Genomic DNA, 22,793 nt, shown 5'->3' with positions numbered 1-22,793 from the left:
CAACCCGCCCCCATTGGGACTTCGTTCCTTTCAGGCAAGGTGAAAGACAAAGGGCTGTGGAGTTCCTACCTTATCAGACACTCTGGGGCCTGGGTGTGGATTACAAAGGATTCCCACGAAAACATAACTTCCACTGAGGTTGTTCCCTCCTAGAATGGCAGGGGAAGACCTCAGAAACAACAAACAAACAAGAAATGGCGTAAAAAGAAGGATACCACCATCTAGCAGAATGGTGGCCCTTTTGTGTATTACCAAGCCTGATTTAACAGCCTACGAGTAATGCGACTAAAAAGCCACTAAGGTAAAAACCACTGCCACCAGTCAGGTAAGTAAGAAAGGGGATACATTGCATCCTCCAGCATTCCACCTCCAGCACTCCACACAAGGTGGGGTGTGCTGGCTCACTATAATCTATATAAAGGGGATGGGAATCCCACTTTACTTCTTGGGAACGGTAGTTCGCCCAAGAAATAATAACATTAAAAAGGAAGCCATTGCAGTCAGTCGAAAGTTATAGGAAACTAACTCCAATTATTCACTATGGAGAGACATAAAAAGGTCACCCATAAAAAGAGTAAAAATAAAAAAAAAAGACTAGGTGAAAAAAAATACCCTCTCACCTAGGAACAAGGTCAAATTACAAAGTCCAAGCAAGTTCTAGCATTGACATCGTCAGTAAGATTTATCATAAATCTGATCTTACTGAACATTCATAAACCCATCAACTACACAATGGCATAGATAGTCTTACACCAACAGTCATTTGTGACTCTGGACCCCTTATGGCGACAACTAACCAATGTGCACAACCACAATCCACCCTAACATCACACTACACACCGCAACAAACACTAGCGCACATGCGAGGCACTGAGTCCTGCCCAGGTCACAACACACTGGGCCTCCCGAAGCAATTCCCACATGCCAAACACCCCCCACAGACACCAGTTCCTCCTGGTCCTGTCCCTATCCTATCATCCTATCCCCAATAACACACCCAAGCCCTCCTGTCTTGCAGAGCCACATGAGCGCCTGGAGACTGCTCATGGGTGGTAGCAGTGCACTGTATAAATCAACATAACATAACCAGGTCTAGGGACTTCCATGTATACAAGGGGTGAGATGTGTATTCACAACACTGTACCAAATTGTGCAGGCCCATAATGGACTTTACCAGATTGTTAGGATTTGGGCTTCTCTTCTTTTCCTAACCCCCTATTAATTTGTGTTGGGTGCCTAGCTGTGGTAGTTGGCTCATATCTAGGCAGTGCGCAAGGAGAGCCCTGTAAGGCCACTGCTGTTTTTTAAAAATAATATAGCAGATATCTTTTTGATAATGTGCATTATGCCTTAAGTACTTATTTGACCTGATAGATCTTCCTTTGGGACTTAAACTATATATTTCTTCAGTATATCTCTATGGTGTATTTGCTAGAAATGCGTCAACTAATTGCACCTTCTTTGTGTCAACCTACTATTCCTGAGAGTTGATCCGTGTCGCTTTGTCCATGTTAATTATCTTAAGAAATGGGTGGCTTCCCTTTCTTGGCAGGTGTGTTAATCCCCACCCTCTTTCACGTCAGTGGTTCCAGTTCCCTCAGAGTGTGGCACAAAAACTGCCTCAACAGTGTATCCTGTCTTTGGAGCTCAAAGTTAAACACAATAAGTATCAAAAAGCTTCAACTTGCAAAACAATGTTTGCACAACTTGGTTCTTTCTTTTTTTTAACATTTGATTGAGACTTTGACACAATCTTGAAAATCTGCATTTTCTTGCATCAACCAGGAGAACCAAAAGCCCAGGTGTACAAAAGTACATTTTCCCATGAACCTTAACACATGTCAACATTTTTAGACTTAGTTTTTCATTTTTGCATCTTATCTCTGAAAACACTGGGTCTTCTTTTTGGGACTCCAGCCCACACGTATTTTTTGGTAAATAAACATCTTTTGTTTTCTAAAAACTGCTTAATGTAATCTTTATTTAATTTCATTTGCACTGTAATGGGATGTAGTCAAGCAAACACAAATGTGAATACATTGGGTTTTGACATCTATTTCAAAACTAGGCAGATTATTCTTAATGTTGAGGGTCTGCATTGCTCAGCAGGAGTAGCTTCATACCTTCACATCCGATATCTGACGGATTGCACAAGGAAGGGCATTCATTTTCTCCAAAAACACTCCTAATTCTTCGACAGTCAGCTTGGCTGGCCGCATCCTGTCAAAAGGGGGAGGAACAGCAAAAGTGAGAAATCAATATTGAGAGAAGTGGGAAATAGGTCAGGGTTATGACAGTGCAAATAAGTAATAGGGTTGAGGAAGAAAAATATGAGCTAGAGACAGGAGAAATAAAAGGTTACTCACTGTAGTGACTGAAGTGCTCCTAGGTTTACAGTCCTGTTTCCTCTATACTGCATACTGCATGTGCGTCCCTGCATATTGACGGGACCGGAAACCATTTTGCCACACAAACATTTTGGCGTGCAGCGGCGCCATGGCTACAGACGGAACCATGCCCCGCTAGCCCCACTCACCAGCTCCTCGCTGTTAGACTGAATTTCTAAAACTCTGGCCTAGTGGACAAATGTTTAGGAAGCCAACCTAGTTATAGTTAACAGGGTAACTCTGGGAGCTTAGCCAAACCAATCAAGGTGGCATGGAGAGTGGTCAATGCTGAGTCTCAGGAGAGGTGCGTGTGGTAAGGGGTCCACAATGAGTCCACACAATGAACAAACAAGGATTACACTTAGACGGGTAAGTACATACATACTCTATCACTGGCCAAAATACCACACAATACAAAATAGTAAAATACATCTATAAAGTCACAGTTTGTCAGTGCCAAATAACCAACTCACCCCCCAAATGCCTGAAAGTGAAGATAAGTAATTACATGTAACAGTCCATAGGAACAAAAACCCTAACATATAAAGTCCAACCCTAGGTTGTATGGGGCCTTGTGCCAAAAAGTTCAAAGATCAGTCCCAAAGTCAGAAGAGGACGAATACTGGGGAGTAGTAAGACTGTTCCTAGCTTTGGGAGGGCTTTTGGCAACAAGTATTGCCAAAGCCAAAAAGTTGTAAAACTATTCAAAGGTTTCCAAATCTTTAAAAGGGTGGAGATAGAAGTGCAGGTGAGTACCACTAAACTTACACCGCCCTCCCCCCTCCCCCCAGACTCTGAAATTTCTTCCGACTTGGCAGTTCATTGCAGGGTCTCCCGAGGTAGGTTTTCCCGCTGTTGGTTGTGGTCAAAGAAGCCTAGGAGCTGAGGGTGCAAGAAGAGTACCCGTCATGTCTGGGAGGTGTCTGCAACCTCTTTTCGAGGAACAATGCAGCAGGCACCAGTGCAGGACTCTTCAGGACAGTTGACCAGTTGCAGAAAAGCTGGTTTCAGGGACGTCACCAATGCACGTCACTAGCAGGGAACACAGATGTCACGGTAAAAGTCAGTCCTCTATCTTGGGCCCAGTCAATGCTAGGACGCTGAAATCTCACCGGAATGATTCTTGCAGGAAAAGCTAACAATTGCTTCTGCTGCAGTAGCCCAAAGTGGAGTTGGCTAGTCCACTGGATGGTCCAACAATGCTTCTGAAGACTCCAAGTCGACAGCACCAAGAAGTTGAGAATGGTTCCGACCATTGCTACGGGTTGAAGCACTAATGAAGGTCTACTAGGAGATCATTAGCCAGACAGGGCTCCATCAGGACTGCAGCAAAGGTTGGTCACCATGTCTTCTTAGGATCAGTCCATGGGTCTTCTGAAGTCTTCACAGCTACGCAGGATGCTTGGCCCCTCGCCGGTTCTCTTGAGGAATTGCTGCAGGATTCCTCTTAAGGAAAAACCTCAGGTGAGCACAGATACTCAGCCCAACGAATGAAGATCTGACACAACACACACCTCTCTCCACGCCCCTCCAGCAGGGATCCATTAAGGACCACTGTTGGTGAAACTCATGCATATACTCCAGACATACAGGGCCGCCAGTCCCAATCCACCTCCGGGCTTATAAACGCACATGGCATGCACTAGACTGCAAAATGCAAGTCTTCCCCAGGCAAATGCATGACCACAAAAGGATTTTCATGACCTGATAAGAAAAGGCGGCGGCAAAATGGCCAAAGAACAAGCGAAAATCCTCTTGGCACGGCCATGTAAGGACACTAGCCACAGTTAGCAGCCAAACGAGGTAAAGCTAAAATAAAATACAACAATAGTCAAACGGTAACTGCTGTAATAGCTTGTGTATAGTCCCATTTAAAAGTAACCAAGTCATACAAAAGAAACCCCATGGCACAGCATTGGAATATGCAGTTAAAAATGTACCTATACAGATAAAAGACTAAGTTAAAACATAGTTTCCCAGTACTGACCATCTGAAGGACTAGTCAGTTTCCCCATAACATATGAGCAAAAGGCCGGCGGAGTGAAGCTGAAGGCTTCAAAATGCAAAAACAAAAGCAAAAAGTGACGGTTTCGGGGGTCGGTAAAATATGGAGGAAAGGTTGCTCCAAGAGAAAACTTTCCTAACACTCGCCCACCCCACCCCCAAACTAGGAACACAGGGAACTATTGCACCCCTGGACAGTTCTCCTGTTCCGGTCAGTTATCCCACTTGGACAGCCCATCATCATAGCAATGCTGAGAAATTGGCCTAGGCTTAAGGGTGAAATCCAAGCCTTGAAGACTTGGGACCACCTGAACCACTTTGGATTCTCTCCCTTAATATCCATCAACCACTTTAAAGGCATAGATTCAGTATGCACAGTGAAGTGAGTCTCATGGAGGTAGGACCTCAACTTCCTAAGGCTCTACCTTATGGAAAAACATTTTCCATGGAAGGCCACTTGAGTTGTCTGACCAAAACCTGGCAGCTGATTAGCATATATGTAGTTCCTCACCTTTTATCATTTAGCTGTGATAGTCATGCTCCTATCCCAGTGTCATAGGCATCTGCCTGCAATACGAAAGCTCTCTTGTCATTAGGTGCCATGAGAACAGGTGGCCTGACTAGGAGAGGCCTTTGAAGGCCTTCTCTCACTCCACAGAGCAAGAGACAATCTTAGGCCTTTTTGAAGTAGTGACGGTAGTAAGAGGGAGAGCTATGTTGTCATAGTCTGCCAGAAAGTTTGGGTATTTCCCAGAGAGGCCAGGAAAGTCTTCAAGAGGGCTTGGGTAGCAGGTGTTGCCCAGTTCTGTATAGTTTGTACTTCAATGAAAAGAGGTCAAGTCTTGCCTCCAGTAACACCAATCTCGTGCTAAAGGCAGTCCACTAGATCCTGAACATTCTGGCACTTGGCTGCCTCTATGAACAGGTGGGCCTGCTGAAGGTCCTACAACAGATTTTCCAGGGGCTTACTATGTCCCTCCCAAGTGTGGTCGAAGTCTGCCACATGGTCAAGATATGTACTGCAGAAGTCATCTATCCCATTCAGAACATAGATGTACCTCCTTTCTACTGTGGCAGGTGCAATCTCTAACCCAGAAGGCATTGCCATGGCGTAAAGATATGTAGGCGAAGAAACTACGGTGTTCACCTGGGCATTTACTGACAGGGATATTTTGCAACAACCTGCAGTGAGATAATTTGTGCTGAGATATGGGAAGTATTCTGCAGGTCTACCAATTTGTTTCCTCTTGGTAGAAAATTAGCATCTGTCATGGTGACAACATGCAAAGCTTCAAAGAACTGACTCACCCCATGATCCGACAGTTCGTTGATCTCTAACTTATTGTCAGCTCCTAGTGGGTGTGAACATCCACAACACCTAATCTTGGTAGGCCTAACAATTCCAGTGACAGTCATGCTCAGAACAATCTGTGAAGCCTGGAAGGGGGGAATTTGCCTCAAAAAAGTTTCTACCTCACCTTACTGCTGTGATGTCAGATGAGGGGACACTAGGCCTCAATGGAGCCATCTGAAGGGCTGCTCTGCATCTGAACAGGGAGAGACACTGATTCCTCGTGCTCCCTTTCTGAACCCAGGAGTAGGACTCCTATTTCATCCCTCAGAATGAAATTCTTCCTACTGTTCAGGGAAATCTCATGGAAGCACTTCTGGGTTTACCAAGGTCCTCTCAATACTTTACATTAGCAGGTTTTTCAACTTGAAAAGGCCTGGACCTTGAACTCAAGATCAGGTGTTTGGAAAGTAAGTTTGACGCAAGAAGGTCCCACTGCCTTCATATGGGGCACCCTAAGGGTTCCAACCAAACTTTGGAGAGTTCTAAAAAGTCTATCTTTCAGACCACTTGACTGTCGGGGAACAGTTGAGTGACACGTTACAGGTCACCTCATCTTCCTTCCAACGGGTCTGGCTATTCCTGAATCCTTCAGAGAAGCTACCTCACTGTGTCTGGCTGATTGGGGCCTGAACATGCAGAAATACTTTCCTGTAATTTGAAAACACAATGTTGACTGGCACACCGAAAGGCCAGCATGGAAAGTTCAACACTGCCAAATACATCAACAGTGTTGTCAGAAACAGGAAGACTACATTTCAGCGTGCCATGTGTGCGAACGACGAGGCTGAAAAGAAATGAGCCCTACCTTCCATTACAGGCCATTGAGACACTGAAATGCATTCTTCCCAAAGCACCAACTGCCATAGTAATGAATACATTTTGCAATTTGGGTTGAAAGGAACTATTGACAGCGAATCTCCCTGGGCTGAACCATTCAAATGTATATTATAATGTGAAGTTAGCCATTGATGCAATATATTAAAGCAGGCCAATGTGTAAAGGAATGGCAACATTTAAAAAGACCAGTTTTGTGTGCATGTAGAAATCGTGATTAGCCCAAAAGACATGTTCTCATGAGATTCGAAGGCCCAGGCACTGCACACCTCCACCATACCCATATCCAGAGATCAGGGTGTTGGGGAGATTTCAGTTTTATGCTCAACTCCCTCTCTTAGTGAGACCCCATGCAATTTATGCTGGACTTCTGCACCTTTTTCTTTTTCTACTGAAAGAGGGGAGGCTTTTTCCCCTCGTTAATTCTTTCCTGCTCTGAATATGGGAACCCTGTTCTGTATCATTTACTTTTTGATGGAGTCACGCGTTCCTCCATACCTTTTTAAAAGGCATCAGAGTTTCACTTTTGCAGCACACAGCACCCTTGCGGCTGGATGCAGTTCTGTGGATGCAGTTCTGTGAAATTTGCGCCTTTTACAGGAGCACATAAGAAGACAGAATATTGCGGTTGAATTCTCGTGGTTACAAAGGTCAACACTCTGGTGAGGAGACTTTTCAGACTTGAGTCGTGTCTCTGGAGATACACCAGGATATAGACGAAGTTACTGCAAGATTCAGAAATCGGAGGACTGTACAACGCCCAATGGCTCTAGGTCCCAGGGTATTGCAGCCCTGCAAGGTCGTAGCCCGGCGCAGGATGGCTCAAAAGGCAAGTCTTCTAGAGTCTAGTGGGTCTCACCAGGCTCTGGGTCAGAGTTATTGTTTTCCGAGTCCCCAGGTCGATTGGAAGGAAGGGCTACAGCATACTTGGGTTACACAGCAGGCTAACCAGTCGCTGGAAATCCTCTCAGCCGGCTTTTCCTTCTTCATCCTCTTCAGTTTTGGCTCTACTGGTCAACTTGCCTTCAGCTTCCAGGTTTGCAGTGTTTAACAGGAGCTACCGCACAACCTCTGCATTCTCTCCCTGCATTTTACAACAAGAGTCGGTCTGGTTGTCCAACCAGGACAGCCAGACCCCCACTGGGATTTGACCCCATTCAGGCAAGGAGGAAGACAAAGGGCTGTGGAGTTTTGGACTCCTCCCTCGATTGCTGCCTTCACAGACAGACTGGAGCCTGGGCAGGGAGTCCCGGGGACTCCCACCGAAGATAAAAATCACACAAAGGAATTTCCCACCCTGAATGTCAGGGGAAGGAACAAGAAAGGACAAGCAACACTAAAATGGCGAAAAAAGAAGACAGGGGCCATTTTGGTAAAATGAGCACCCTTAGGTGCCTTTATGCAGCTGTGAACAGTCTGCGGTAAAGGTGCACCAAATTAATACAATGTATCACTGCCACCAGCCATTGAAGGCGAGCTTGTCCCTGTAACAAAATTGTTACAGTTTTAGTGTGAAAGGGGATACATTGCATCTCCCCAGCATTCCACATAAGGTGGAGTGTGCTGGTTTCACCAGATCCTTTCTACCGTTGGGAACTGTAGTTCTCTCAAGGTTAGTGTTAGGGAGAACTCTCAAAATGTGCCAATTCCTCCCACCTTAGAGCCTTCCAGCTCTTTGGTTAAACTTTGGGACTTTGAACTTTTTAAATCAATGTGTTTTCTGTGTTTATTTCTTTTTGATTCTGGAGGGAGAACTCCATAGGCACCACCTTTTCATTTGTGTCACACATCAACTTCAGTGCAGTGACACAGGGAAGCCTTTTAGGCTGTCCTAAGGTTTAAATACCTGATCTGGGACAAACTACTGTTTCCCAGAGAAAGTAAAGTGAAATTGACTTTACTAGTCTTTCCAAATTCCTAGACCCAGCACACACTATCTTACCATAGAGTGCTGGAGGGGTTACTTAGTATCCCATATGTCTAGAAACTCATGTAGCAGTCAAATGCTACCCTTTTCTCTCGAAATGGCTGGTGGCAGTGGTCTTATAACGAACTACCATGATTTTTCCCGACCGCGAACACCGGTAGCATTAAATCCCGGGAGTTATGTTTTTCAAGATGGCGTCCGAGTCCCCTTTGTTTAAACAGGTCCCGGTCGTCTTTTTTCGCCATTTCTTTTTGGAAAGGTTCTTCTAGAGTTTGTTTCTGGGTGCCAAACCAGGTTTGGTCCCTTTGTTCCTATGCCTTTGGCGGGAATCAGGACTGAAGACCGCCTCTGGCGCACATGTGTCTGGGGTGGGCAGGAAGCGAGGGAGGTGCCCGAAACTCCCTGTGCTTAGTCTCCTAGGAGACCCAAATGCACTCTGGCATGATTGGCTGACTGTCTGGCAAGGACAGCCACCCTGCTGGGTGAGTGGCAGCTAGGCTGGAATGAATGGGAGGAAACTGGATAAAAGGCAAGTCTCTTGGCTTGGAAGGCAGAGTCGACCACTGGAACGAAAGAACCGAAGACGAGCTGGAAGTGGATGGCTGCTGCAACTCCTGGACCGTTGGTCTTCCCGGTGAAGCCCTGCTGCAGGTCCGAATCGCCAAGTTCATCTTGGCAGAGAAGCCCTTCAAGGACAAATTCTTCCTTTGAGTTGGTGGGACCAATAAACTAGTAAGCCACCTGGATACCATTCTCGGAGCTAGTTGTATTTTCCTCAGAGTGCTGCAGGAAACCGAATAACCAAGGAGAAGGACACCAGATTGTGTGCTTGACTACAGCTACCGGAACTGAAGATTTGCCTTTGCCAGCTTTTTGACCAGTCCCAGTGCAGGAGCCCCCAGACATCCCCCCTCTTATCCCCACGACTGAGGCTCAGGAACAGCAAGATCTGCAGGAACTGCCAGGAACAGACTTCTTCAGGTGCATCTTTTTCTTCGTTGTAAGGTACTGTGAAAACCCGACAGAGAGAACTTTCCTCTCTCTGCAAGAGTGCTTGAAACTTTGGCAACTTGCAGGCCTAGTCAGCTTGTGACCCAACATAAGAATCTTTCTTTTACAGACTACTTCTGAGAACTTTGGCAAAGACTTTTCCGTTTAACTTCCAGAACTGCTTTATCCTATACAAGACTTTAGCCCATTGACTTTGGCCTATCCTATTGTATTGAATCGACTCCTCTGGGGAACTCAAACTATTTGCACTGTTTAAGAGTAACTGTAATATTCGTTTTATTAACTTATGCCTTTTTGCTCCTACTTCAGATGCTCCAAATGCCATTTTGCTCCTCCTTCAAAGTAGTTTAAATTCTGCAGAACCTGATATTGTGAAGTACTGAAGTATATTTGTGTGATATAGATTGCCTCCTTCTAGTGAATGTTTTAGAACTGGCTGTGTGTTATGCTCACCTGGCTCCCACAGGGGCGTCGGTCGGACCCGGACCGCTGCAGTCTCCACCCACGTGATGCGTAGTGCAGCGATGACTGACTGGATCTGCCCTCCTAATCTTGTCTGCTTAACCCGTAGAAATATTCTCCTGCAAGTGGTAGATGGATGTAGCCACTTGTGGATTCAAGTGATGGCACCCCCACAGTCCTCCCCAACTAATCACCTCCGAAATGCCCTCACAGCAATCTCACCTTATATTCTTGAAAGATGAGCTCTCCAATCTGCGTAGATTTGCAGGGGCGCGTCGATTCCAGTTACTTCACTGGTTTGAAGGATCGGGAGAGTTCCGGAGAGTATTGACTCCGAGGTTCCTGGTGAGGACCAGTAAGTATTAAGTTCACAATGTTCAATATGTCCGATGTTCACTCTTGTTCCCCCCTTCCTTTGCCTTGCAGCTGGCTCGTGAAAAGATGCTCTTGTGGCAGCTTGTGGCACTCAGGTAAGAGTCTGTATTACCAGGCGCTGTCCGCTAAACGTGAAAATATGGAGAGTCACAAAAGGATGCCTCCGGTGGTAAATCAGGTAAGTCTATGGTGGTAAGCATTATATTTGTTGGTTCCCTCGGCTCACCTTGTGGTTTTCTTTTGTCTCCTAGGTGCCGAAGTTCGGCGAAGAAATGATGGAGGCAGCGCCGACTCGAAGGATGCTGTGAAGACTGGTGAGTATGGCGCGGCGCTGCAGCTGGAGGTGCGGCGCGTGCAGAAATGATGTTCTTTACAGGTCCGGAGACAAGATGGATCCAGAATCAGGTGTGGAATAGAAATAAATTCATTTTCTAACCGTGTCCCTTTCTTTCCTCTTTGTTTTAGGAGCTCCGGATTCGAGGCGGGTGTGGCAGAAGACTGGATGCAGGCTGCAGGCACGGTGAGTGTTACGCTGCTGGATGCAGAATAACACGAAGCGGGTGTTGCTGGTCGGGTGTGGTTTAAATAGCCTCAAAAGTAGTCCCAGGTAAGAAGTCCCTAGAACCACACCCGAGTAAAAATAGTCCCTGTAGAAAAATAATCCCTTTCAGGCTTCATGTTGGATTGGAGTCATTTGCATCATGGTCTGCCTGAGGTAAGTAATGACTATGAGCCTGGTGCCTTAGGTGCCAGGACTGATGCCTACTATGAGCCTGGCGCCTAAGGCGCCAGGACTGAACCCAGATAGCCCCTAGCCGGGGCTGCTGAGGTTTTATTAAATGTCTAGATGCCTGCTCCCGGGGGGGACAGAGGGGGGGGGCAGGGGGTCACCTTTGTTCCAACATGGTGGTTCCTTTGTTTTTCGCCATTTCTTGTGTGGTTGCTCTTTCTTGGTGGTCCTTCTACCATCCGGGGAGGGGGAGGGGGAGGGCCTGATGCAAGTTTTGCCTTCGTCAGGAACCATTTGTGTAGCCTGCCGAGGCTCCTGTGCGTCTGCAAGGACAGGAAGCATTTATTTATTATTTATGCATTTGTTACAGCGCACAAAACCTTTGGGTATCTCAGCGCAAGTTTCATTGGGGTCCATTGGGTTGCAAGGTTAACGGTTACATTACTTGAAGAGGTAAAATGTAACTTTTCATGCAAAATAAGTTAAAAGAGGGGGGTGCGCAGAGCAGAAGGGAATGCAGTAGTCTTAGTGGTGGGGGGGGGGGGGGGGGGAGAGAGAGAATATAGTCAGTTCAACAGCCACATTTTCAGGTTTCTGGGGAAAGTCCAGTAGGCCTCTTCTTTTCTGAGAGCAAGTGGCAGATTGTTCCAAAGTTTGGCTGCCATGACCAGGAAGCTCTTGCCCCCTGCTGAGAGGCGGTTAAACTTGGGGGTCTCCAGGAGGTGAGGGTTGCTACGATTTCAGAGGGTGGGTAGTGGTGCATTTCTCTACACACTGTGACAAGTAGGTCGGGGCAGTTTTAGAGAGAACAGTGAACCAGGGATAGTGTCTTGAATTTAATCAGTTCCCGGATGGGCAACCAGTGTGCAGCTCTCCAGGCTTCGAAGATATGGTCCGATTTGGAGAGGCCAATGGACGCTCGGAGGGCATTATTCTGAATCATCTTGAGTTAATTTAGGTTGCGTTCGGATGTGCTGGTAAATAAGGCGTTGCAATAATCTAACATAGCTCCAGTGATGGCTCTTGATATTGTAAGGCAGTTAGGTGTTGAGAGGAAGGGCCTGCTTGCATGAAGCAGTTTGGCTGTGTAGGCCGCCGCTGAGGTGATTGAGTTCACGTGCCATGAGAAGTTGAGGTTGGCATACAGGTAAACCCCCAGGGTTTTGGCAGTGATGGAGGTGGTGATGCGGTTAACATCAATGGTGAATTCTTTGTAGGCTGGATCAATAATACGCAGTTTTGGAATTGAGCCCGACAAGGATTTCCGTTTTGTCGTCGTTGAGAAAGTTGATGGGAGGCCATCCAGTTTTGAATGAGCTCAGACTGCATTTATGGTTGTCCTGGTCAGGTCCTGGGTGAAGGATCTGGAGAGTTGGATAAGGAGCTGCATAGCATCAGCATATTTTGTTTAAGATGCCTAGAAGGTCAAGGTGGTCGACGAGGGGTTTAGGCTCGACAAGTGACAGGCGTGGGTTCCGCAGAGAAGTTGTTCAGGAAGACACAGGAAGATCTGACTGCTTAGAAGGATCTCACCCAGTCAGTGGCTGATGGTGAGAAGTTAGCTGTTGAAGTGAGTTGAGAACAGAGGATTTGGCGGTCTACCATCTACAATCCTGATTGGCGAGAACCCAGAATATGCTCTTCCTCTAGATGTTGAACCTGGGTGTAGGCAACATGATCCAGGATCTGTAGGAGGTAGGGAACTGTGGTAATGGGGCAGTAGTTTGTTGGAATGGATGGGTCTAGGGAAGGTTTTTTGAGTAGCGGTAGGACCCATGCTTCCTTCAGGGAAATTGGCACTGAGTTGGTGGAGAAGGATGCACTGATAATGGCTTTGAAGAGGGGTATGTGAGTGTCTCGGCATAGTCTTTGATGATAGGTGCTGGACAGGAGTCGCCTTTACAGCATGATGGTTTGAGACTCTTTGAGACGTCCACGTCTGAGACGGGGTGGAAACTGAATGGGGTGCTGGAGTGGGACAGTGATGGGATCGGTATTGTGGGCAGTGGTGGTTTGGTGAGCATGGTAAGTTGTTTGGCAGCGATTTTTTCATTGAGGGAGTTGATTTTTGCGGTTAGGGCATCTTGGACATTTTTGCACCAGCTGCGGTCTACTGTCTGGTCTGGCGTGGAGTGGGGGGGCTAAGGGTGATTCTAGTTCTTGGAGGATGGTGAAAAGTTACTGGTAGTTAGAGGAGGCATTACTAATTCTAGAATAGTAGCTGTTGGCTTTGGCGGCGTGGATTTCCTTTTTGTATTTTTTGGCAAGGGAGGAGAAAAGGGCTTTGGGGCAGAGAAGGGTTCTTTTATTCAGGCTACTTCGGTGGCGTGCTTATTGGCAAAGATTTCAAGGAGCTCAGGAGTGAACCAGGCGTTTTATTTTAAGAGAGGATTTGGCTTTTCCGAGTTTGTGGGGGCAAGCATGTTGACTGCTTGTGCAACAGATATGTAGAGATCAATTAGTACTGCAGGGTCTGTTGATGAGGGTGGTGGGTGCACCAGGGTGGCAAGTAGCGGTGCAAGGTTCGTCAGGTTGAGGTTTTTGGTGCTCGGGCCATGTATTCAGGTTTGGCAGGGTAAGCCGCTCTGGGGCGTTCTGAATGAGGGATTTCAAATGCTATGATGCAGTGGTCTGACCATGGGCAGGGGGAGGTGATTGGGGTGGGGATGTTGCAGTTGAGGTCGCTTAACCAATCTACGGTGCGGCCTTGGTCATGGGTAGGCTTGAGAGAGCGTTGTGCGAAGCCAGCATGGTTAATTGCCAAGGCTATGCTGGTGGCCAAGGTGTCAGCTGGGTCGTTGAGGCCAAGGTTGTGGTCCCTAAGGATTATGATTTTGGACTTTGGTTTGATGGAGGTGAACATACTCTGCATTAAGTTGTCTTCTAAGGTGGGGCCAGGTAGGCGATAGACGAGGAGTGTGATGGAGCCGGTAGGCGACATGGAGATCTTAGTGAGTAAGGATTCACAATTTGGGATGACATTAGTTTGCATGACTGTGATGGTGAGGGTGTTTTTAAAGATAAGGGTAATGCCACCTCCTATTTCTGCAGATCTATCACATTTTAAAGTGGTGAAGCCAGTGGGGATGGCAATGGAAAGGGCTAGGCCAGCAGCTGGATTGAGCCACGTTTCTGTGACGGCATACAGGTCAAGGTTATTGGATGTTGATATCTGCTGTGGGCAGGGACTACTCTTGTGTTAATGAGCACCCAGTTGATGGCTTTGCGGTTGGGACAAGCAGGCTTTCGCGTTTGTGGATTTCGCAATGTAAGGGCAGCGTGGAGAGGGAAGCGTGGGATGAATTGGGTGCGATAGCTGAGGAATCTGTCCCTTGTGAAAGTCGGAGGGGGCACGGGGATGGTCGTGTTAGGGGTTTTGGGTAGTGTTGAGACTAGTCCATGGATTTGCAGTGGGCCGATTGGCTGCGATGCGAGCAGTGGCATGCATGTAAAGAGTATAATGCGCAGCCTGAGGAGGCTGTTCCTTGTGGAGATCGGGGGGTGCGTAGCGGTGGGCCTGGACTGTGTTTTTGCGTTGGGCCGAGGGATTGCGATGCGTGGTGTGGTGCGCATGTAGTGAGTCTGCTGCGCAGCCTGAGGAGACTGTTCCTCGTAGGGATTGAGGGGAGCATGGTGATGGCGGAGCCAGGGGTGCTGATCTGATGGTGGAAGGGGCTGGGGAGGCTGGCCTAGGGAAGGTGGGAGGAGCAGTGAGGTGCTGGGGGTGAGGCACTAGGGCGCTTACCTGCGGATCAGGGGCAGTCATCCTTGGGGATGGCTGGGAATGTGTTGCAGGTGTGGAACTGGTCCTCTGGTCTGTTCGGAGGCATTACTGGTCTGAGGTGATGGGGTTCCGTTGGGTAAGGAAGGCGAAAGTTGTAGCGGGAGAGTTCTGGGGCTAAACCTGAGCAGTGCCTAACACCTGCAGCGCACAACACTGTTCCCTTGGCCTGTGCTGGCTTTGCTGCAGAGGGTCAGGTTCAAGGGTTTTATCGGCAGCGGAAATGCACATCGGACGCGGCATAGAACGTTGTGTAGAGCAAAGATCGGGCAGCATGCTCTGCGGAGCACAACACTGCGTCTTAGGCCTGCCTGAGCTTCGCCACAAAGAGTCGGGTGCAAGGGTTTCATCAGCGGCGGAAATGCACGTCGATTGTGGCGTAGAACGCTGTGTAGAGTGAAGATCGGGCAGCGTGCTCTGCGGACCTGCGGCGCACAACATCCTGAAACTCTGCTATCCTTTGTCTTCTGGTATTCCTGAAAGGAACCAGCCACCCTCATTCTTTCTTTAAGCTTCAGGGAGAGTTTTCAGAGGGTGACTGTGAAATCTTGATAAAAGGTGAGGTTCCTGTGGCAAATGGCACGTCGACCACTTGAACAGAAGATCCAAAGAAGACAAGTGACGCCTGCAGCCACTTGCAGTAACTGCAAAGAGACTACTGCTGTCCAGACTCATTGTTTGAATTGACAGAGGTGCTCCGAAGAGGACGACTCCTTCCCTTTGGCTTGTGGGACCAACCAGCTATAAGACGAACTACAGAACAAGCCAGCGCCCAAAGTGCTGTCACCTACAAAAGCATACTACCTACAAGGAATTGAAGTATTTTGGGGAGCTTTATCTTTATGCTGCTGTACCTTACTTTGCACCCCCTTCCAAGTTACTTTGAAGAACTCTTAACTAGTTAGGGATGGACTGCTAAAGTAGCGAGAACCTTGAAAAGTATTACAAGTAACTGAAATTGGTAAACTGCTATTGCTGGTGCTCAATTACCCTTTTTTAGTCCAACAGAAGATTTTCTCAGTGACTATAATAAGTGACTTCAATTACCAGTGAACTGTGGTCATGAATTGTACGTTCCATTGCTATTGGTTTATTCACCTGAAGTATTGCTGATGTTTTCTATTGTGTTGATCAATTTAAATAGTACTTACATACCTAGATATAACTTTTCCTTGTTTATATAATCTAAATGTCCATTTTACTATACCTACAAGTGTGTGAGAGTTTCTTTGGGCCTATGTATTTACGGAGTTCATTGTACTTACCTACATCTCACTTGCTCCTCCTAAGATATGCCTGGCTGCTCTGCCATCCTACCAAAACTTTGGGAATACAGAATTATAACAAAAGTTGGGACCTGAATGCCAAGGGATTGTTTTATAGAGCGTCACCTGTAAGTGGACTGTTGAAAAACTAACACTGGTGTTACAGCTAGTGGGATTGAGTAGTGTTGTATTACATTGATTCTTGGTTGTATCTGTGTCCAGAGAATCCATCCACAAGGCCTACCCAACATGTGATTACTAAATAAATAACATGGAAAACATTAAAGCAGAGGCTCTAATCAATCTTAAAGTGGATAGACTTAATATATTTGTAAAGACCGGGTGTTCAGAAGTTAAGGAGAAAAGAGTGAATTGATCCAAAGCTTGCTGGATCACCAAACTATTGTGAGCAGGCCTGTAACCCCTACTCATGAAATCGATGTGTGAGGAAGATTTAAGATGTACTTACCTGTAACTGTTGTTCTCCAGCATGGGTCTGGCATGGATTCACATGCTCATGAATATTCCCCGTCGTCAGGCTGGGAATCCTCGGTACAGAAAAAAATCAGTATCAGTTTCGTTTCTGATCCGTCTTTCCTAGTAGTAACCATTCACTGATCTCTGGGTCATACTGCCCACAGCCAATGACTGCCCTCTCCATAAGCCCCACCTCCGGCAGCCATCCTCAGATTTGGTAGCACGTAAAGTGGCAGTATGACCAAGTGAAGAGCCGCAGAGGGCTAGGCGGGAGGGTTCGCATGTGAATCCATGCCAGACCCATGCTGGAGAACAACATTTACAGGTAAGTAACTTGTTCCTTCTCCAGCATGGGGTCTGGCATGGATTCACATGCTCATGAATATAAGATTACATAGCAGTACACACATGCACAACCACGGAAGGTGGCAAAAGGCTCAACATTAAGCAACTCTTACCTCCTCACCAAGCCCTTCAGGCGAACAGGTTGCACAGCACTGCTTGGCCGACCCTGGACTCCTCCCTGGAATCCCGATCGACGCAGTAGAATTTCGTGAAGGTGTGCGTCGACCTCCACGTAGCAGCCATGCAGATGTCCAGCAGGAGCACACCAGACAAGAACACCGTGGTAGCAGCGATCGCCCTGGGCGAATGGGCTCTCGGACGGCCGGGCAGCGGTCGGTTTGCCAACCGGTGATAGTGCATGATACAGCCGGAGAGCCATCTGGAAATGGAAGCCTTCGAGAGAGCGTTCCCTTGATTCACAGGCCCAAAATTCACAAAAAGCTGTGACGTCTTCCGAAAACACTTCGTGCGGTCCACGTAGAACTTCAGCGCTCTAGCTACATCCAGCGAGTGGAAAGTCCTCTTGGCCGGCGACAGGAAGAAAACTGGTAACACCAAGGGCTTGTTGAGGTGGAAGTCCGACGGCACCTTGGGCATGAAGGAGGGATGCGTCCTGAGCACCACCCTTGTGTCGTGAAAAGTCAAGTATGGAGGCTTGCAAGATAAGGCCTGAATCTCTCCCACGCGCCGTGCGGAGGTGATGGCCACAAGAAAAGCTGTTTTCCACGATAGGAACTTCAATGGTGCCCTATGCATAGGCTTGAAAGGAGCCCCCATGAGCCTAGTCAGCACCACGTTGAGTTCACACGCCAGGGCTGGGGCCTTCACCGACAGGAACGAGTGGAATAATCCCTTCATAAATTCCTTCACCAGGCAAAGAGACCACAAGGACACCCGTGTTGTCCTGGTGTATCTGGAGATGGCAGCCAGATGTATCTAGATGGAGGCGTGTGCTAGTCCAACCTTTGCCGACAGTAGGTACGGCAGTACTTGAGGGGCCGTAATCCGTAGAGGGTTAATCTTCTGTGCCCGGCACCAGACAGAGAACCTCTTCCATTTGTGTCCGTAACACTTGAGAGTTGAGGACGCCCTGGCCTTTGCAAGAACCTCTCTGCAGTCGGCCGGTATATCATATCCCCCAAACTCTAGTGCTGCAGGAGCCAGGCCTGCAAGTTCAGCGACTTTGGGTCGTGATGAAGAATGGCGCCTCCTTCTCTGGAGATAAGGTCTGCGTCCACGGGCATTTCGGCTGGTGGGGACGCCGATAAGTCCAGATGGTCCAGGAACCAGATCTGTCTCGGCCACGCCAGTGCGAAGAGGATCATCCTGCACCGGGACCTCTTGAGCTGGTTGATGCGCCAGAGTAGCAGTGGCAACGGCGGGAAAGCATAGAGGAACAGGTTGTCCCAGGGGAACGAGAAAGCATTGCCCATGCTCTTCGGTTGAAGGAACCTGCTGGCGAACCTCTGGCACTTGGAGCTCGTCACCGTCGCGAAGAGATCGACCTGGGGTCTGCCCCACAGCCTGAAGAGTCGATCCACTTGATCCTGGCGTAGCTCCCACTCGTGGCACAAGCGCAGCTCCCTGCTGAGTGAGTCGGCAATGGTGTTCTTTATTCCTGCCAGATGAAAGGGTACCAGAAACATCCCCTGGTCGACGGCCCAGTGCCACAGATCCTGGGCTTCCTTGGACAGGGCTGGGGATCTGGCTCCACCCTGCTTCCTGATGTAGAACATCGTGGTGGTGTTGTCGGTGAAGATCCTCACCACCTTGCCCTTGAGGGACAGAATAAAAGACCTGAGGGCTCAAAACACTGCGCGGAGCTCCAGAATGTTGTTATGAAGCTGTTTTTCCTCCGGGAGCCAAAGGCCTCTCGCGTGGAGATCTCCGGTATGCGCTCCCCACCCTTCCAGGGAGGCATCTGTCCTCAGTTACTTGGTGAGCTGGGGTCTGAAAGTCTGTGCCCGCCGTTAGATGAGTGCGGGTACCCCACCACCGGATCGCTCGTCGGAAGGTCTCGTTGAGCCGTATCCTGTCCTCGAAGCTGCCCCTCGCCTGGATCCAGCGTGCGTCGAGGAACTCTTGCAGTGGACGCATTCGAAGTCTGCACAGGCGTATCAGATAGATGCAGGAGGACATCATCCCGAGAAGGGATTTGATGGATCTTACCCTGGCTACGTCCGTGGCTAGCAGGCGTAGCACCTTGCCCAGGATGGCTTTCGTCGGACGGCGTGGCCAGCCATGCCACACTGTCGAGCTTGGCTCCCAGAAACAGGGCGACCTGCGAAGGGACCAGGTGGGATTTGGGGAAGTTGATGGAAAACCCCGGATCCGTGAGTAGCTGGACGGTCTTCGCTGTGTGTTCTACGGCGAGCTCCCTTGTCCTTGCTCGGGTGAGCCAGTCGTCCAGGTAGGGATAGACGTGGATCCCTTGCAGGCGTAGCCACGCCGCCACCGGTGCTAGGCACTTGATGAATACCCTGGGTGCCGACTTTAATCTGAACGGGAGGGCCTTGAACTGGTAGTGCTGTCCTTGGACCACGAACCTGAGGAACTTCCGGTGTCCTTTTAGAACGGGGATGTGGAAGAAGGCATCCTCCAAGTCCAACGACGACAGGAAATCGTCCTCCTCCAGCTGTCCCAGCACGTGCTGGAGGGTGACCATCTGGAACTTCTGAGCCTTGATGTACTTGTTCAGTCGCCGCAGGTCCAGGATGGGACGCCAACCTCCTGTCTTCTTTACGAGAAAGTATCTTGAGTAGACCCCGGAGCCACACAGTCTCTTTGGGACGAGGTCGATGGCACCTTTCTTGAGCATCGCCCTTACCTCCAGCAGCAGCTGGGGTATGTGGTTTTCCTTCCTGGCCACGGGTGGCACGCGAGGGCACTTCTTTAGAAACTCGAGGGCATGCCCCTGGGCCAGGGTTTCCAGCACCCAACGGTCAGTGGAGATGGACTCCCACACGCTGATGAACTTCACCAGCCGGCCTCCCACCAGGGTGCTTCGGTGGGGCCCCGACGCCACGGTCGGTTCAGTCCTGTTTCGAGACCGCCTTGACCTCCCTGGCGACGACGGCGGGAACCTTATGAAGCTGTTTTTCCAGGGCACCAGGGTGCTTCGGTGGGGCCCCAATGCCACGGTCGGTTCAGTCCTGTTTCGAGACCGCCTTGACCTCCCTGGCGACGACGGCGGGAACCTCCAGACATGTCCCGTCCTCTATAGGCCTCCTGCGATGAGGAACGGGCCGCTTGACGGTAGGTAGAGGAGCTGCTGCCGGAACCTTTGGAGGCCCCTTTCTTGCCTCCGGTGTTCCGAAAGGATGGCCGTCATTGCTGGAGAACTCCCAGGGCCCGGGCTGCCTCTGTGTCCGTTTTGATGGCTTGCAGCGACTCATCGACTGTCTTCCCAAACAGATTGTTCCCGTCGAAGTGCATGTCCAACACTTTGGCTTGTATGTCCTGGCGGAAATCCGTCGCCTTAAGCCATCCGCGCCGTCTGAGGCAAACACCGTTGCCCAAATGGCGGAAACCGGTGTCAGCGATGTCCGTCACCACCCTTATGGCGTGGTCCAACGCCACCTCGCCTTCTTGCAAGATTTCCAGGGCTTCTGCCCTCTTGTCTTTCGGCAGGAAGTCCAACAAGGGAGCGATTTTATACCAAAGTTCCCTGTTGTAACGGGCAACGATAGCCAGGGCGTTGGCCGACTTAATCGTCTTCACCGCAGACGTGATGACTCGTCATCCCATCGCGTCCAGCTTCTTTCCCTCGCCGTCCGGCGGTGAAGTCGACCCGATGCCCCCCCCCCGCCTTCCTCCTGGCTGCCGCCGAGACGACTGAATCTGGGGTTGGCTATGCTCCAAGGCATAGAGGGGCCGCGTCGGGGACACAGTACTTTTCGTATTGGTCCCTTTTTGCCGGCGTCATGGACGGGTTCTTGAGGAGGGAGAGCCCCTCGTCCCAGATGTCATCCAGTAGAGGTACCGCGAGGACCGTCTTCCTCTTGGCCTCTCGACGTTGATAGAGGAACCCCTCCTTTTCTTCGGGGCAGAGGTGGAAGAGCTCGGATGCTCTCGAGATCATCGCATGGAAGGATCCAATCCCATCGGGCGGGCGAGCCCGGGCAGTGGGGAGACGATGGGAGGTCCACCCCGCTGTCGCTGCCCTCATCGTCCGTGCCCGTCGTGGCGTGTCCGTGCCCGTATCATCCCCGCGGACGGGGAGGAGGGTTGAGCAGGCCTCGAGGGCTGAAAGGGTGTAGGAGGATGTGTTCTCCTCTTGGGTGGTGGACTTCCCGAAGGGCCTGCCCTGGCTCCTCCGTCGGGCCTGGCACCAGCTCCTCCGTCGGGTGTAAAGGCAATCTAGTCATTATTTCAGAGCATAGGGATTGAATTGCCATCAAAATAGCCGCCGAGTTGTCCTGCGGCACTGGCTGTGACGGGTGCGACGGTTGGTCTGGGGTCCCGTCGGCAATGCCGTCGCTTCCGTCGTCCGGATGCCTCTCGACGGGCCAGTCCTCCCTCCATGCCCGTGTCGTGGCTCTCAGGGACTTCGACAAGTTCCTCCTCGAAGGTTGTGTCTGAATCCACGACGCCCACTGCCCCCCCCCCCTCTTTCTCTGCCGGGGGCTTGGTGGGGGTTCTTTCGATGGGCTTGAAAGATGCCACCCTCCGATGTGGCAGGGAGACGCTGGGCCCCGAGGCCGCTACCACAGGTGTAACCTCCGCAGGCTGCGCCAGGGTTGCCGCTACCTCTTCGATAGAGGCCTTGGCTGGGTGAATCAAGGCCTTAGTCACCAACTGCATGCTTGTGGCCTTCACCTTGGGGGAGGACTCCCCGCCTCGCTCCTCATCAGCCGAAATCTTCGAGATCGACTGGGGCCTCTCCAGAAGCTTGGCCCGGTTCTCGGATTTCCTCTTGCCAGAGCGTTGGCTCGTGGTCGATGGCGCCGGGGAGGATGGCCCTGCCTGCCAGCCGAGGAGCCCGACCGTTCGGCGCTCCTGGTGCCCGCAGACTCGCGGTGCTTAGCCTTCGGATGGGCCCCCGTCGCCGGGGCACCCTCACTGGACTTAGAGGACCGCTCGGATTTCTTCTTTTTCTTCTCACCTGACGGGCTCTTTCCCTCCAGCCAGTTGGCGAGACGAAGATGGCGGTCCCTCATGGTCCGCTCCGACATGTTCCTGCAAGACGCACAGTCCTCCTCCACGTGCATTTTGTCCTCGTGAAGACAGTAGAGGCATAAGGAATGCTCGTCTTCCTTGAACACGCTCTGCAGCTGGCATCCAGGGCAGGCCCTGAACAGCTTCCCGGGCGTCAAGCTCCCTTTCTCCTGGGCCATGTCCAGGGTAGGCACTTCTGGAATCCTCCAAAATCGTCATTCAACAAAATCTTCACCTTTGAGGGGCGTAGAAACTTCTGAAACGGGTCCCCGTTGATCGGATGTAAAGACGGTGGAGCTTGAGGCTCAATTTAACCGAAAAATGAGAAATTCTCTTTGAAAAAGCGCGAAAACGCAGCAAAAGCTCGAGAGCTATAGCACGAGGACTCCCAACACTTGAACGTGCAGTAAAAATCTGAGAATGGCTGCTGGAGGCGGGGCTTAGGGAGAGGGCAGTCATTGGCTGTGGGCAGCATGACCCAGAGATCAGTGATTGGTTACTACTAGGAAAGACAGATCAGAAACAAAACTGATACTGATTTTTTTCTGTACCGAGGATTCCCAGCCTGACAGGGAATATTCATGAGCATGTGAATCCATGCCAGACCCCATGCTGGAGAACTCTTAATCCTCATCCTCCAAGAAATGAGGAGTCAAAAAAGAGGAGGACATAGAAATGCATGTT

The 22,793-nt window shown here is 49.8% G+C and overlaps 1 protein-coding gene across 4 annotated transcripts in view; it reads right to left on the bottom strand.

Annotated features, from left to right (window-relative positions):
- KDM5C (lysine demethylase 5C) overlaps window positions 1-22,793 on the bottom strand; it is a 1,076,337-nt gene that overhangs the window by 325,906 nt on the left and 727,638 nt on the right. For all 4 annotated transcript variants that reach the window (XM_069645250.1, XM_069645251.1, XM_069645253.1 and 1 more), the window contains one exon: window positions 2,124-2,220. In XM_069645250.1, coding sequence (XP_069501351.1) covers window positions 2,124-2,220 — 97 coding nt within the window. The remainder of the gene's footprint in view (window positions 1-2,123; window positions 2,221-22,793) is intronic.

Source organism: Ambystoma mexicanum, chromosome 2p (genome assembly GCF_040938575.1).
Source record: "Ambystoma mexicanum isolate Mex_15411 chromosome 2p, UKY_AmexF1_1, whole genome shotgun sequence".
Lineage (NCBI taxonomy): Eukaryota > Metazoa > Chordata > Amphibia > Caudata > Ambystomatidae > Ambystoma > Ambystoma mexicanum.
The sequence above is the reverse complement of the archived record's forward strand: the minus strand, read 5'-3'. Positions and strand labels throughout refer to the sequence as shown.